Source organism: Scyliorhinus canicula, chromosome 6 (assembly GCF_902713615.1).
Source record: "Scyliorhinus canicula chromosome 6, sScyCan1.1, whole genome shotgun sequence".
Classification (NCBI taxonomy): Eukaryota; Metazoa; Chordata; class Chondrichthyes; order Carcharhiniformes; family Scyliorhinidae; genus Scyliorhinus; species Scyliorhinus canicula.
The window spans coordinates 178,785,931-178,801,697 of record NC_052151.1 but is presented as its reverse complement, the minus strand read 5'-3'; the positions used below and the strand labels follow the sequence as shown (position 1 = coordinate 178,801,697).

The 15,767-nt window shown below is 46.7% G+C and overlaps 1 protein-coding gene across 7 annotated transcripts in view; it reads right to left on the bottom strand.

Annotated features, from left to right (window-relative positions):
• Positions 1 to 15,767, bottom strand: part of LOC119967679 (signal-induced proliferation-associated 1-like protein 2) — a 651,675-nt gene that overhangs the window by 113,848 nt on the left and 522,060 nt on the right. For all 7 annotated transcript variants that reach the window (XM_038800505.1, XM_038800501.1, XM_038800504.1 and 4 more), the window contains 3 exons: positions 15,163 to 15,260; positions 12,545 to 12,942; positions 9,076 to 9,297 (listed from right to left, as the gene is read on the bottom strand). In XM_038800505.1, the coding sequence (XP_038656433.1) occupies positions 9,076 to 9,297; positions 12,545 to 12,942; positions 15,163 to 15,260 (718 nt within the window). The remainder of the gene's footprint in view (positions 1 to 9,075; positions 9,298 to 12,544; positions 12,943 to 15,162; positions 15,261 to 15,767) is intronic.

Here is a 15,767-nt window from a genome sequence, read left to right as displayed (position 1 = left end):
CATGGCTATATTAGCCGCCCAGTAGTAGTTGCAGAAGTTCGGCAGCACCAACCCACCCTCCCCCCGACTACGTCCCAACATTTTCTTCACCCGCGGGGTTTTATTCGCCCACACAAAGCCCAAAATTATTTTGTTCACCCGCTTGAAAAAGGCTTAGGGATGAAAATGGGGAGGCACTGAAAGACAAACATAAATCTGGGGAGGACCGTCATTTTCACGGTCGGTACCGTCCTAGACAGTGACAACGGGAGCATATCCCATCTCTTAAAGCCCCCTCCATTTGCTCTACCAACCGGGATAGATTAAGCTTATGCAGTGCCTCCCATTTCTGAGCCACTTGGATTCCCAGATAGCGAAAGCTCTTCCCTATTATTCTAAGCTGCAGCTCTCCCAGTCTCTCCTCCTGCCCTCTAGCCTGAATCGCAAACATCTCGCTCTTCCCCATGTACAATTTATAACCCGAAAAACTGCCAAATTCGCCCAAAATCCGCATAACTTCCCTCATCCCCTCCAACGGGTCCAAAATGTACAAAAGGAAATTGTCCGCGTAGAGCGAGACCCAGTGCTCCACCCCCACCCGAACCAGCCCCTGCCAGTTCCTCGAAGCTCTTAACGCCATGGCCAGTGGTCTATAGCCAGAGCAAACAATAACGGGGAGAGGGGGCACCCTTGCCTCGTCCCTCAATGTAATTTAAAATACCCCGACCTCAGCCGCTTCGTATGCACGCTCGCTACAGGCACCTGGTAGAGCAACTGCACCCAGCCAATAAAACCCTCACCAAACCCAAATATTCCCAGCATCTCCCACAGGTACTCCCACTCCACCCGATCAAAAGCCTTCTCCGCATCCATCGCGACCACCACCTCCGCCTCTCCTCTTTCTGATTGCATCATAATAATTAAGAGCCTCCAAACGTTGGCCTTGAGTTGCCTGCCTGTAACGAATCCCGCCTGGTCTTTCCCTATCACCCCCAGAACGCAGTCTTCTATCCTTGTGGCCAGTATCTTAGCCAACAACTTGGCATCCACATTCAAAAGCAAGATCGGCCGATATGACCCACGCTGCTCAGGATCTTTTTCCCGTTTAAGAATAAGTGAAATCAAGGCCTGCGACATTGTCGGGGAGGATTCCCTTCTCTCTAGCCTTGTTAAATGTTTGATGGCAAGCCAAGGCCCAAAACCAAACCATAAATAAATGCCTATAAACATGTGCCTCGGCCATATTGGGGAATGTAAAATATGTATGCTGGCTAAAGGGGGCGGCCACAATTATTGTTATGAAGATGCTTACCTGTAAATATTCATGCTAAATTTTTGTGTTTTCCTTTTTTTTTCTCTCTCTCTCTAATAACTTGTAATTTGTCATATATAAAATATGAAAACTCAATAAAAAAACATTTATAAAAAAAAAAATGTCCTTACCAGCAGTGGGCTCAATATCTCTGAGAACTTCTTATAAAATTCTACCGGGTAGCCCTCCAGCCCCTTGATAATTTCCTTAATCTCAATTGGGGCTCCCAGCCCCTCCACCAGATCCTCCTCCACCCTCGGAAACCTCAACTGATCCAGAAATTGCCTCATCCCCTCCACTCCAGCCGGGGGTTCCGACTCATATAATTTATTGTAAAATTCTTTAAAAACCTTGTTCATCCCCTTGGGTCCAAGACCATGTTACCCTCCCTATTCTTCACTCTACCTATCTCCCTGGCCGCCTCGCTGTTCCTAAGCTGTTGCGCCAACATCCTACTTGTCTTTTCCCCGTCCTCAAAAACCACCCCCTTTACCTTCCTCAACTGTTCCACTGCTTTCCCTGTGGTCAATAACTCAAAGTCCGCCTGTAACATCTGCCGCTCTCTCAGGAGCCCCGCGTATCTCCTGTCCACCCGGAGTATCTCCTCCACTAATCTCTCCCTCTCCGCCCGTTCCCCCTTTTCCCTGTGGGACTGAATCGAAATTAGTTCCTCTCTAACAACTGCCTTCAGAGCTTCCCAAACCGTAGCTGCAGATACGTCTCCCGTGTCATTTGTTTCCAGCTAGTTATGGATGGACTTGCTTCCCCAGTGCCGACCTCCACCTAGGCGACTGTCCGCTACCGGGGCCCACCGACCAGGTCCAAGGCCCTCTGCTCTGAGGCCGTGAGGGGCCCGCAGGTCCTGTGGGCTCTCTCTGGTCTATTTTCTCACCCGGTGGTTGTGGGCTGCCTTCTCCTGGGGGGAGGGGAGGATGGGGGAAGGTCAATGCACATGGGCAGCACAAGGGGTCCGCAACTAGTGGCCTGTGTGTGCAGGACACCCGGCCATGGCAGGCGGTATGGGTGTTAGCATGTGGTGCAGGTGGGATGCGTGCTGACTGCCGGTGGGGGTTCGATCACCCCTAAAGGGGGGAGGGGCTTTGGGTGTGTGGGACAAGGGTTGGTGCCAAGGGCACTATGGTGGAGGTGGCTCACCCAGCGCTGCCTACCGGACTGCCTGGTGGGGGCCACATTGGGGGGTGCGGGGGTTATGAGTGTGGGACAGGGATAGTGACAGAAGCATGGTGGTGGTGACTGAACTGGGCAATCCAGAGATGGTCGTGCAACTTTTTCCTGCACTGCTGCCTGGCCCTAGTGGAGGGGCCCATGGCGCTGATGGCCTCTGCCACCTGTGCCCAGGTCCGGTTTGTATCCAAGGGTGGCAGCCCCCTTCTTACCCCGTTGCCCTGCCTCTCCTCCATGTCATCCAACAATGTCTCCGGTTCCTCATCTGCGAATCTCGGGGGCACTTTTCGGGGTGGCATCATCTTGGCTGGAATGGGTTTGTGTGTGGGGAGTCGGGTGCTTATATGTGGTTGCAGTCTGTCAGGCTCTCCAGTGTCAATCCTGACCCCAACGAATAAGACGCCAGAGTTGGCTGAAATTGCACTAATTCCATGTGGCTTCGGTGCTAGCCCATTAACTTGTCCTGAGTCACTCCGGCAACGGCACCACTTTCATCAACATAGAACTCTTGCGATTCAGTCCCGGCGTCAGTATCTAGTCACTCAAACGGAGAAATGAAAAATGAAATGAAATGAAAAATCGCTTGTCACAAGTAGACTTCAAATGAAGTTACTGTGAAAAGCCCCTAGTCGCCACATTCCAGCGCCTGTTCAGGGAGGCTGGTATGGAATTGAACCATGCAGCTGGCCTGCCTGGGTCTGCTATAAAAGTCAGCGATTTAGCCCTGTGCTAAACCAGCCCCTGTATCCTGGCCCTTAATGTCTACTTAAGGGTGCCTGAAGTCATGGGTGACAGAGTGCTTTGCTAATGTGAACAGTTTGTGCCAGGGCTGATGCGACCATCAATTCACATGAGACAGAGAGTTGAAGTGAACAGTGAAGCTAGAACTGTGCCTGCCTGCGACTGCTCTGTACTGAGTGCCGCCTACAGGCTGCAGATCTATATACCTATCCCAAGGGGCGGAACCATAGGCAGAGTCCACAAGGGCATCAATATACCACAATACAATGTAATGTAATACCATGGTGAATGGTAGTATTAATACATTCACCACATTCACCCCATGTTAAAAAAATTGAAGTCCAGCGGGGGTGAAGTGGACTCACAGATCGAGTCTGTCTGGCGCCTTGATTGTTCGCTGCGATCGCCCGAGCTCTGGTTTCGCTGTGGGCACGGGTGTTGGACTAGTCGCTGCTGGCACAGGTGTTGGACCCGTTTCTGCGGGCACGGGTGTCGACTCTGGGAGTGTGTCTTCTGGAGCTTCATCCATGTAGGTCGGCGATGGCGGGTGATGGGGAATGTAGGCCATGTAGGGGCGGGTGCGGTGTTTGGTGTAGGGTGGGGAGGGGTAGGTGATGGTCGCAGGGAAACTGGCGGGTGCCAGGTCCCGGAGGGAGACTGTATCTTGGCGGCCGTCGTGGTGCATACTGGGGATTGGCCTGAAGGAGCTGGACCCTCTCGACCAGAGGGTCGGCCTTATGGATCCTCACGTGCTTTCAGAAAAGGACAGATCCTGGAGTTGTCAGCCAAGATGGAAGCGAGACCCCGGAGATGGACTTCCTAGGGAAGAGAAACAAGCGGATGTGAGGGGTCTCGTTCGTGGCTCTGCAGAGGAGTGAGTGATCTAATGGAGTGGAGGGCGTCGGGAAGGACCTCCTGTCAGCGGGGATCGGGAAACCTCTAGACCAGAAGGACTTCCTTCCACACCGTCGCGTTTTCCCTCTCCACCTGCCCGTTTCCCTGTGGGTTATAGCTCGTAGTCCTGCTCGAGGCAATGCCTTTGCTGAGCAGGTACTGACGCAGCTCATCGCTCATGAACGATGTGCCCTGGTCGCTGTGGACGTAAGTAGGGAAACTGAACAGTGTGAAGATGCTGTGCAGTGCCTTTATCACAGTGGTCGAGGTCATGTCGGGGCAGGGGACAGCGAAGGGGAAGCGGGAGTACTCGTCGACAATGGTTAGAAAGCATATATTACGGTTGGTGGAGGGGAGGGTCCCTTTGAAGTCCATACTCAGGCACTCAAAAGGCCGGGAGGCCTTTACCAGGTGGGCCTTGTCTGGCCGGTAGAAGTGCGGTTTGCACTCCGCGCAGACCTGGCAGTTCCTGGTTATGGCCTTGACCTCCTCGATGGAGAAGGGCAGATTGCGGGCCTTAATAAAATGGGTAAGCCGGGTGACCCCAGGGTGACAGATAGCCCGTAGCTATCGTTGTGGATAGCCCAAAGTGATCATCTTGCACGCTGGCGCATGCGTCGCGGGACAGGGCATCTGGGGGCTCATTGAGCTTCCCAGGACGATACTTGATATCGTAATTGTAGGTGGAGAGTTCGATCCTCCACCTCAGGATTTTGTCATTTTCTATTTTTCCTGTTGTGCGTTGTCAAACATGAAGGCAACCGATCGCTGGTGGGTGACGAGGGTGAACCTCCCACCGGCTAGGTAGTGTCTCCAGTGCCGCACGGCTTCCATTATGGCTTGTGCTTCCTTTTCGACCGAGGAGTGTCGGATCTCGGAAGCGTGGAGGGTTCTAGAGATTAATGCTACTGGCCTGCCCGCCTGGTTGAGTGTGACGGCCAGGGCGATGTCTGACGCATCGCTCTCTACCTGAAAGGGGATGGACTCATCCACCGCGTCCATGGTGATGTCGGCCTTGATGCGGCTGAAGGCCAAGTGGGCCTCAGCCGTCAGGGGAAAAGTGGCGGTTTGAATAAGTGGGCGGACTTTATCTGCATAGTTGGGGACCCACTGGGCGTAGTAGAACAGCCCCAGGCATCATTTGAGGGCTTTGAGGCTGTTGTGAGTTCTGTGAGGGGGCGCATACGATCGGAGTCGGGCCCTAGGACTCCGTTCTCCATGACGTAGCCGAGTATGGCCAGTCGTGTAGTGTAGAACACGCACTTCTTGTACGTGAGGTTGAGGGATTGGGCGGCCTGGAGGAACCTCTGAAGGTTGGTGTCATGGTCCTGCTGATCATGGCCACAGATGGTGACATTGTCCAAGTACAGGTATGTAGCCCACCAACCGTACTGGTCCACCAGTCGGCCCATCGTTCTCTGAAAGACCTAGACCCCGTTAGTGATGCCGAAGGGGACTCTGAGGAAGTGGAAGAGTTGGCCGGCTTCTTCAAAAGCAGTGTAGTGGCGTTCTTCCGAGCGGATTGGGAGTTGGCGGTAGGCCGACTTCAGATCGACCGTTGAGAACACACAGTAATATGCGATCTGGTTGACCATCTCCGCGATACGGGGAAGAGGGTACGCATCCAGTTGCGTGAACCGGTTAATAGTCTGGCTGTAGTCTACAACAATCTGGTTCTTTTCCCCGGTCCGGATGACTACCACTTGCGCTCTCCAAGGGCTGTTGCTGGCCTCGATAATCCCTTCACTCAACAGTCGCTGGACCTCCGACTTGATAAAAGCTATATCTTGGGAACTGTACCGCCTGCTCCTGGAGGCGATGGGCTTACAGTCGGGAGTGAGGTTCACAAAGAGCGAAGCGGGTGGGGGGAGGAGGCGAGACCTCGAGGGCCACGAGGCTGCATACCGAAGAGGGTAAGGGTCCGCCGAACTGTAGGGTCAGGCTTTGGTGACTGCATTGGAAGTCTAATCCAAGCAGTAGGGGGACGCAGAGGTGAGGGAGGACGTATAATTTAAAACGGGCATACTCAGCGCCCTGCATCACGAGGTTAGCGATACAGTACCCCGGATCTGGACCGAATGGGATCAGGAGGCAAGGGAGATGGTTTGTGATGCGGGATATATGGGAAGGGAACAGCGCCTTAGCATGTTGGGGTGGACAAAACTCTCCGTGCTCCCGGAGTCGAAAAGGCAGGGGTCTTGTGCCCGATGATTCAGACGACCATCATTGAATTTTTCAGGTGCTTCGGCTGTGACTGGTCAAGGGTAACTGCGCCCAGCTGAGGGTAGCCAGCGTGGTCGGCAGTGTCGGGGTCACAAAATGGCAGCCCCCATGAGTCGCACATGTCAGATTGGGTTGAAGATGGCGGCCAAGTTGGCCGCCCCCACGAGTCCCATGTGTCGGGCCGGGTCGAAGATGGCAACCAAAATGGCCGCCCCCATCGGTCGCACGTGTCCGTCGGTGTTGGGAGTCGGCAGGCAAGATGGCGGCCCCCACAAGACGCACGAGGCTGATGACGCATCTGAAGGGGGCATTCCGGGCAGGCACGCAGCCATGTTGCGGTGTCTGCGGGCTTGTGAGTCCACGGGTCAGGCCTGGTGAGTTTTCGATTTCTGGGCTTTAGATCGGCCCAGACAGACTCTGGTGAAGTGTCCCTTTTTCCCCACAGTCGCTGTGCAGGTGGGGCAACGCTGCCGGGATGTTGACCCTGACCGCAGACGTAGCACCGCAGTTCCTGGGGCTGGACTGGCAACCGTGGCACAGGCCCGCGACGTAGTCGGGTCCGATGGGGGTCGCGATGGTGGCATCCACAAGTGGTTCGCCAGGTCCTCGGGGAACGCACTGAGGTTCTGGTAGGCCCCCTCTAACGAGGTAGCTAGCTTTACCGTGTCCCGCAGTTCAGTGGTCCCGTTTTCCAGCAAGCGCTGCCTAATGTAGTTCGATCGGACCCCAGCCACGTAGGTGTCCCGGATCTGTAGGTTCATGTGTTCCTCCGTGGTCACTTCCCGGTAGCTGCAGTTCCTCGTGAGTAGAGTCAGTTTTTCCAGGTACTCATCTAGCGATTTCCCGGCACGTTGACGGCGAGTAGTGAGGAGGCGTCGGGCGTACACCTCGTTTACAGGCTTTACGAAATGCGCCTTGAGGTTTGCACCACTGCCTTGTACTGGCCGCTTTCTCGATCATCACAGAAATTCGATGGCTCACCCGAGCGTGGAGGAGTCGCAGCTTGATGGTTTCAGTGGGAGGCGTTGTGAAGGAGTCGAGATAGGCCTTGAAGCAGCGAAGCCAATGTTCGAAGATCTCCTTGGCTTCTGATGCACACACATCGAGTTCGAGCTTATCTAGCTTTAGAGCGGCTTCCATGGTGCTGTCGATGGATATTAAATTGTTATACCGTCAATTCACTGTGAGACCGTGAGAACGAGTGAACATTAGGCTTTAATATCCATGAACTCGCCTGCCACAGTCGGCTGTACAAATGAGTGCCACCCACCGGTGGCCAGACTATATATGGCCCCGGTGAGGGCGGAGCCAGAGGCAGAGCCCACCGGGGTTCCAGTACAACACCTGGAAGTAGCCCGTATCATCACTTCCAGGTGATGGGTCACATCATTATACAGACAGTACAGACAGCTCATGCATTAGGTGAAGTACATTCACCACATGTACATTCAAAGGAACCTTTCAAAGGATCTCTCAAGGCCGCGTGGGCAGCCAAATAGTCTTTTGCACATGCAAGAAACCTGCGATTCCTGAAAAACCCAACACTTCTGTAGCTTGGCTTTTGGGATTCAGGCAGAATTGGACAAATTGCCACGGTCTCTTGTTCAGGGCTTCTGCCACATCCTGGACGCACTTGTGTGTCGCTGACTGGGAGATGCCATACAGGTCCCTAGTGGAGCCCTTGAAGGAGCCACTGACGAAGATGTTTAAAGCGATGGTGATCTTTCATACCACTGGATGGGATTGCCTCCAAGTCCTTTCAGTCACAGGTCACTGTGGAGAAGCTGGCAAATGGGAACAATTACATTCCAAACTAGACGCGCGATCTACTACACCCTGCTGGAATCGGAGCAAGACGTGGCTGGTAGATCCCTGGAGAAGTCTCCCCCCAGATTCCTAATGGAGGTTATGGATTAAATTTTGGAATGTTTACAACACATTTGGCCCATTCTATCTATCTGGCTTTCTGTAAGAGTAACTCACCTAATTCTACAGTTCTGCCCTTTTCGCCTTGACATGCCAATTATTTCTCTTCAGATAGTTATCCAATTTCCCTTTGAAAGCCATGGTTGAATCTTCCTCCAGAGTTCTCTCAGCTATTCAAATTTCTTACCACTTGCTGTGTAATGAAGCTTTTCCTCATGATGCCTCTGATTTTATACCAATCACTTTAAATCGGTGTTCTCTGGTTCTTGATATTTCCACCAAAGGAAATAGTTTCTCCCTGTCTGTTCTGTCCAGACACCTCATGATTTTAAACACTTTTATCAAATCGTCTCTCAACCTTCTTTTCTCAAAGGAGAACAAGCCCAACTTCTCCAATCTATCCACCCTCCCAAACCCTTCACATCCTACCTAAGGCCTGAAGCCCAGATTGGACACAATATTCCTGTCGAGATCCAACTAGTCCAACTTTATAAAGGTTCACCATAACTTTCTTGTTTTTTGTACTCAATACCTCCAATTCTAAACTGAGGATCCCATATGCCTTAATGACTGTTTCCTCAATCTGCTCCTGCCCCCTCTTTAGAATTGTATCCTTTATTTTCCAATGCCTTTCCTCATTCTTCCTACTAAAATGTATCATTTCACACTTCTCTGCATTAAAGTGCATGCTACAAAAGCTTTAAAGCCATCACAATTGAGAGCTATATGTCTAGCTTTCAAAACATGTAATTACCAGATTTTAGATTAAATATTTAGACAATGCTGACAGCATTCCTTTAAAATGGATCACTGACCTTCTACAGTCTGCCATCTCTGACTCCTCGAGAGTGGGGCTTCCATCCAGCTTCTTCCAGCCAATGACGTATTTATTAATGGCACCCTGGCAATGATAGGATCCGGGCATTGATCCTAGGACTTGAGGGCTGTTCTGAGACAATATGTACACTTTGGAGGCATCAAGTGATCCACTGGCTTTAGAAACACGTGGTGAGGGACTTCCTGAATGATGTGAACCACTAAAGAAAGAGGTTTGGGGAAGGAATGGAAGAGAGCAATCATACAGTTAACAATTCCAACTGGCTCTTCCAAAGCTCTTATTACTAATTAAAGGGCATTAATTATTTCTACCCACCTGTAATGCTGGAAGTCAGTATTCTACCTAACATCTGTACTGCAGAACACTTATAAACATCTGCGTATGCATGATTTTGGAACGGATTGTACCACAGATGTTGAAGCCGCTTTTAAATTCAAAAGAATCCCAAAGAGGCAAATTTTGTTCAGTTATGAGGAAACATTTTCTGAAAAAGTGGGACGAAAGTGATTCTAATTCATTGATGGATAAAATAAGTCAAAATGCCTGGAATTATTTGAGAACTAGTTGTGGTTGTGTGATGGAGAGTTATAGGTTAAGGTAAATGGACCAGTAGGGAAGGAATGAATGGTCCCCTCATCTATGTTTATTGTAAAAGAACATTATGGATGCATTTCACATCTGCCTGATGAATATGCAAAGATTTTGATGAGATTTTCCAAATTACAATTGGAGGACTTATTACTGAGAGCAATGACACAGGACTACCCCTCCTACCCAGTGTGTTATCATAGTTGAACATCCAGCCAAAAATCTTTGCAACTTTTCGCACTGTGAATTCAGAATCAGAGAATTATACACTTGCTATTTCACAGACAGAGGCAATTTAGCCCATCACCTTTCCTGCCTCCATTACACTCTCAGGCAGTGCAGTCCAGACCTTAACCACCCATTACACGAAAACGTTTTTCCCATATATTATTTGCTTGTTTTGCCAATTATTTTAAATAGGTGCCCTTTTGTTCTCAATCCTTTCATGAGTGGGAACAATGTCTCTCTGTTTACTCTGTTCAAGCTGCCCATGGTTTTGGATACGACTAACAAATCTCCTCTTAGCTATTTTTCTCCAAGGAAAACAGTCTTAACTTCTCCAACCAATCTTTATAATTTAAATTTTTTATCCCTCGAGCCATTCTCGTGAATTTGTTCTGCACACTCTCCAATGCCTTCATCAAGTGTACATATTTGGTTATTTTAATTTAACATACAACAGAGCAAAAAACGAAGTGGAGTAGAGACCACACCCAGGTCAGCCATGATTTTATTGAATAAGAGCAGATTTGAAAAGCCAAATAGCTTATTCCTGTTCACAAGTCCTATGTTCTCAAAAATTGCTTATTAATTCACATAGACCAGGGGTGGGCAAACTACGGCCCGCGGGCCCGACAAAGGTTTTTATGTGGCCCGCCAATGAGGTGCCCGGAATCATAACCGGCGCTTATTCAATAAGCTCATTTACTTCAGCGGCTTTTCCCCGGCGGCTTTTCAAAAATGCCGGTTATGATTCTGGGCACCTCATTGGCGGGCCGCATAAAAACGCGCGTAGTGGGGTGGATGAGTGGGGCTGTCTCATTGGTCGGTTTAGTTGGGTGTGCGACCAATAGGAGTCCAGGTTACAAACAATAAGCCTTATTATTGTTTGTAACCTGGACTCCTATTGGTCGCACACCCAACTAAACCGACCAATAAGGCAGCCCCACTCATCCACCACACTACACGCATTTTTATCGTTGACTCGGCTAGGCTGTGCTTCTGTCAGTGTTAAGGATCAGCACAAGCAACTTGACACCTGATTTCAACAAACTGGTAAATGACTGCAGTCAGATGCATCATTCTCATTGACATTGTTCTGTTACTTACTGAGTTACTTTGCTTTTCAAATAAATGTGCTTTTTTTTCTTTAAAGACCTTTTATTTTGGCTATTTATAATTTTAATTATTTTACTCAATATACTATGCGGCCCTTTAAAATTGTGAATTTCTGAATGTGGCCCTTGCACGGAAAAGTTTGCCCACCCCTGACATAGACAATGCCACATAAACTCAAGAATATTAATTCATAAAGATGGCATTGCATAAACAGAAGAAAATGAATCCTCATATACAATGTTGCATCAACTAGATTAGTAATTAATGTAGAGATGCATAAATTGAAGAGTATTAATTCCTGTAGGCAATATCAAAAGCTGAAGAGCATTAAATAATAGACAGCGTAACATAAATTGAAGAGTATTAACAGACAGTGTTGCATAGATGAATAAGTATTAATTCATGTATACAGTGTCGCATAAACAGAACAGTATTAATTCATGTAGATAATTAACTGAAGAATATTATTTCATAGACAATGTTCTACAAACTTAAAAGTATTTATTTATGTTGACAGTATAGCATCAATTAGAGTATTAATACCTATTCCGACATATGACTGGATTGGTAGTGTCGGTAATCAAAGGACAAAATCCAAGAAAATTGGAAAAATAATCAGGGTAGATAAGAAGTTATTTTTTCTCTTTTATACAGCAAATTGTTATGATCTGGAATGCACTGCTTGAACGAGCGGTGGAGGCAGATTCAATGGTAAATTTTAGAAGAGAACTGAAAATATACTTGAAAAGGAAAAGTAAAATCACTGAGCTATGGGGAAAATAGCCAATAAATTAGACTAATTTCATAGCCTTTTCACAGTGCTGGTACAGATAGATGGGCTGAAGAACCTCCTCATATCGTACGAGGAAATAACGCAGTGTGTAAATTTTTCCTATAGATTAAGCAATATACTATTCCTGGCAAAGCTTCATGCTAGCTTCGTGCTTCAGTGTCTTCATAAAATCAAGAAATTTAGGTAAGTATATCTGTACAACAAAAATATTTTTCTTAGTCTATTTCAGAAACGATTAAACTTCATTATATAGAGGATTGTTGGGGAATGGAATGCTTCACCACAATGAGTAGTTGAAGCAGAGACCATTTCTTATTTTGGGGACAACTGGATAAATATTTGAAGCAAATGTTCACTGCTAAGTGCAGAAAGTGGGATTAGTGCTGTATTTTGTAGCAAATACTAGCACAGAAATGATAGGCCAATTGGCTTCCTTTATGCTTGTAAAGATCTATTGTTCTCAATGTTCACTACAAGGTTGTGTTATGCACTCCAGTTTGGACTCTTAGGGAAGAGATAACTCTTTTGATCCTTAACTATCAGCCAGTTAATGCAGTCCAAATAGTTAAATTCATGTTTCTGGTACAGGTAATGTTGTACTTGTTTCTGGTCTTGATCAAAGGTGCCCATTTAAAGTGTTCTGTTTTGTAATGATAATTTAACCTTATATAAATATATATAATTTGGTTATGTCAAGTTTATTCGCTGAACTAGGAATCCTTTGTACCTGGAATGTGATGAGATCTCACTGAGATCACCAGTACTCCCTTGGGTGGCATGGCTGGCAGAAATTGCAGCAGCATAGTTATGAACGGTGTACGATTTTGCTTGTCCATCCTCAGGCCCTCCATCTTCAGAGTGATCCACCCATTGCACCATCTGCTCAGCTCTGCTTTGCACTGCTGACCTGTTGCCAGTCAAATGGACCGTTCCCATCAATGGTGGTGGAATACATGGAGCCGTGTCGATCCCACTGTCGGTGGAGGCTCCCTTAATGTATGTCAATCCCAACAATTCCGGATCCATTAAGTCACCAGAACCAAATTGTTTATCATCGCTATTGCTGGATGCATTACTGGACAGAGTATTACTGCTGGAATGACTTGAGCAATTGTTATCTGTAATCTGGAGACGAGGAAAAGGGATACACAATCCAAGAGTACTAATTACTTCCTGGTACATTTATGTACTTAAACACATTCATTTAACAATAATTATTGTTTTACCTTAAAAGTCCATTGTACCAGCAGCAAATCTGAGTTACATTCATAGGACACAATTACTAACATTTTAATTTTCCCATTAGCATTTACAATAAAAATATCACAAAACAAAATAAGCAGAATTGCTAATGATTGTATCCTTTGACTCTGGGGAAGTAGGTTATAAAAATATACTGCAGTGTGATCTCATTATAAAAACCAACTCATGCTGTATTTATAACTATTAGCTGTAAATACACATGTACGAACTGTAGCATGACCCAAGAGGAACTCAAGTATCTCAACTTTCTCCGGGTTCAGATTATACACATGCTAATTTGGATAATACTGCCTAAAACTGCTTGGAATATGTGCTAATAAACGTGCTTCTATTGCTTTTCTCAAACCAATTTCACAAATGGATTTCTCATCACCAAATGATATAATTGCATTAATTGACAAGGTTACCTTTGACGCAAAGGGTACGCGAGATTGAGAGAGCTTCTCTTTGTCAGCCTAATTGTTTTCATTGAGCGCTAATGAAAAAGTGAAGGTGCTTACAGTAATTTTATTAATTAAATTGAAAACGATTGAGATAAAGTACCCTATGACCAGGTTACAACAAACGTACAATTTGCTCTACATTTATTTTTGTTTCTGAAACAATTTCAAACATAATTATGAAGTGGACAGCAACAGAGGGACTATTCTGGTAAGAATATGAAGCAACTATCAGAAATGATCTAAAGTGTGGTTTCACAACTTTGCTACGCACAGCAACCAGAGAAATTCTCCCCAAGTTTACAACTCCAATGCCAACATTGCTGTAATCGAGGGCAGGCCATCAAGGTGATAGACAAGTCAAATGTTAACTGTGGGATCCAACATCAAGTTTAAAAAGATTATCCTTTTCTTGCAGCTCACACAAACTATGCCTAATGGCCCAGTTATACTGTAGCTCTTGTAAAATACCAAAGGAGTTGAAGTCATTCAGCTGATGTTCCTTTCTGGTTGTCATCTAATATGGACAGGAACAATAGTGGAGATTGAATGGGGTAACAAACCATGACCTCTGACTGTCCTCAAAAGAAGGACGGAGCCCAATTCCATCATTGTGTTTCTCTTTAACAAACTTTAACTGTCACATATGCAGGGATGGTAAATGGAGTCAGAACAGTGTGCAATTACAGGACAGGTACTTGGACGTATGCATGATGTACAGTTACATTTCAAGTTAAGTAGAGCTGCTCACATTGTGTAATTACAGTTCAGGTAAATGGAGCTCCATGCAATCTATAGTTGCAATTCAGGTAATTGGAGTATGCAGTGTGTGCAGTTACAGTTCAAGTAAATAGAGCTCCACAGTTACATTCCAGTTAAATGGAGCACTGAACAGTGTTTTGAACTCCAGGCTGTCTGACACATCAGTGCAGAGGTGCCATCAGAGCTCAGTATTACCTCTACACGCAGGTAAGGGTGTCAAACCACTTCTTACAATGCAGGTGTAGATTATAAATAAGGACCATGGAGCAATTAAATCTGTTTTATTATATAAATTATTACAACCGTCACGAGTACAAGGATTTATTAATTTGGGTCTGCATATACTCGTCGTTGTACAGTTGAACTATTGTACAGAATTAACAGTAGAAATGCTGACCAAATAGTCATGTGATACTACTGTGCTGAACTATTTGGTGAGAGTTTGTGATTCAACATTTGTCTGCAACTTGACATTTGACCTCCTCTCTGGTTTAATGGACAATGTGCTGACTCTTCCCCATCATGAGTCTTCCATTCTACTATAGAGATGTGCAGTGTGATGTATGGAAGCTACTTTGTGAAGACCCCCCTTCTCGACCTTGCCCCTCACCTGAGGTGTGGTGATCCTCAGGTTAAATCACTTTCAGTCAGCTCTCCCCATCAAAGGGTAAAGCAGCCTATGGTCACCTGGGACTATGATAACTTTACCTTACTTTGGGAGTCACCCAGCCTTCCTAGCAGGTAATATTTGCTCAGTGGTCCCTCATCGGCCCAGTGACAGCTCAACAGATATGGGGGATGTTACTGCATATTGGAAATAGAAACATTGAGAAAACACAAACATGCTGATGACATTGCATTGAAGGCTGCTGAATCTTACGTGTAAAATCTTATTTGGAGATTCTTTTCCTATGGGTTCTCTTTGCAGTCCTTTATAAGAATTCAGCATCTTTGTTGATGGGACATGCCACCTTGCTTCTAAAAGAGAAAACAATTTTTAAAATAATGCACACGGGTACCCATTTTTGACTTCTATTGTTCCCTATCCTTCAACACATTGATTTTAAAAGATTTATCCTTTGCAGGTTCATTCATGTTTTTGCCCTCTCTACATCTTGCACTCTCTACTCTTCAGATTCCAAACTACAGGGGTATCACTGCCCCTCCCACTATGTGGATCACATAGTTCCTTCCCGTCGCTGCATCTCTCCCTGCAACTAAACTTATCCTTTCTCTATTTTCAATCCCATAATCTACCTCTTCTAATTCTTCTTCAGTTCCCCCCATTCGTTCAACAATTCATTAGAAATCTGGAATTAAAACCCATCTGGTTCACTAATGTCCTTTAGGGAAGGATATCTGCCATCCTTACCAGCTCTGGCTTACACGTGACTCCAGACCCACATGAGTATGGTTGACTCTTAAATGCCCCCTGAAATGGCCTACGTCGCCATTCAGTTCAAGGGCAATTAGGGATGGGCAATA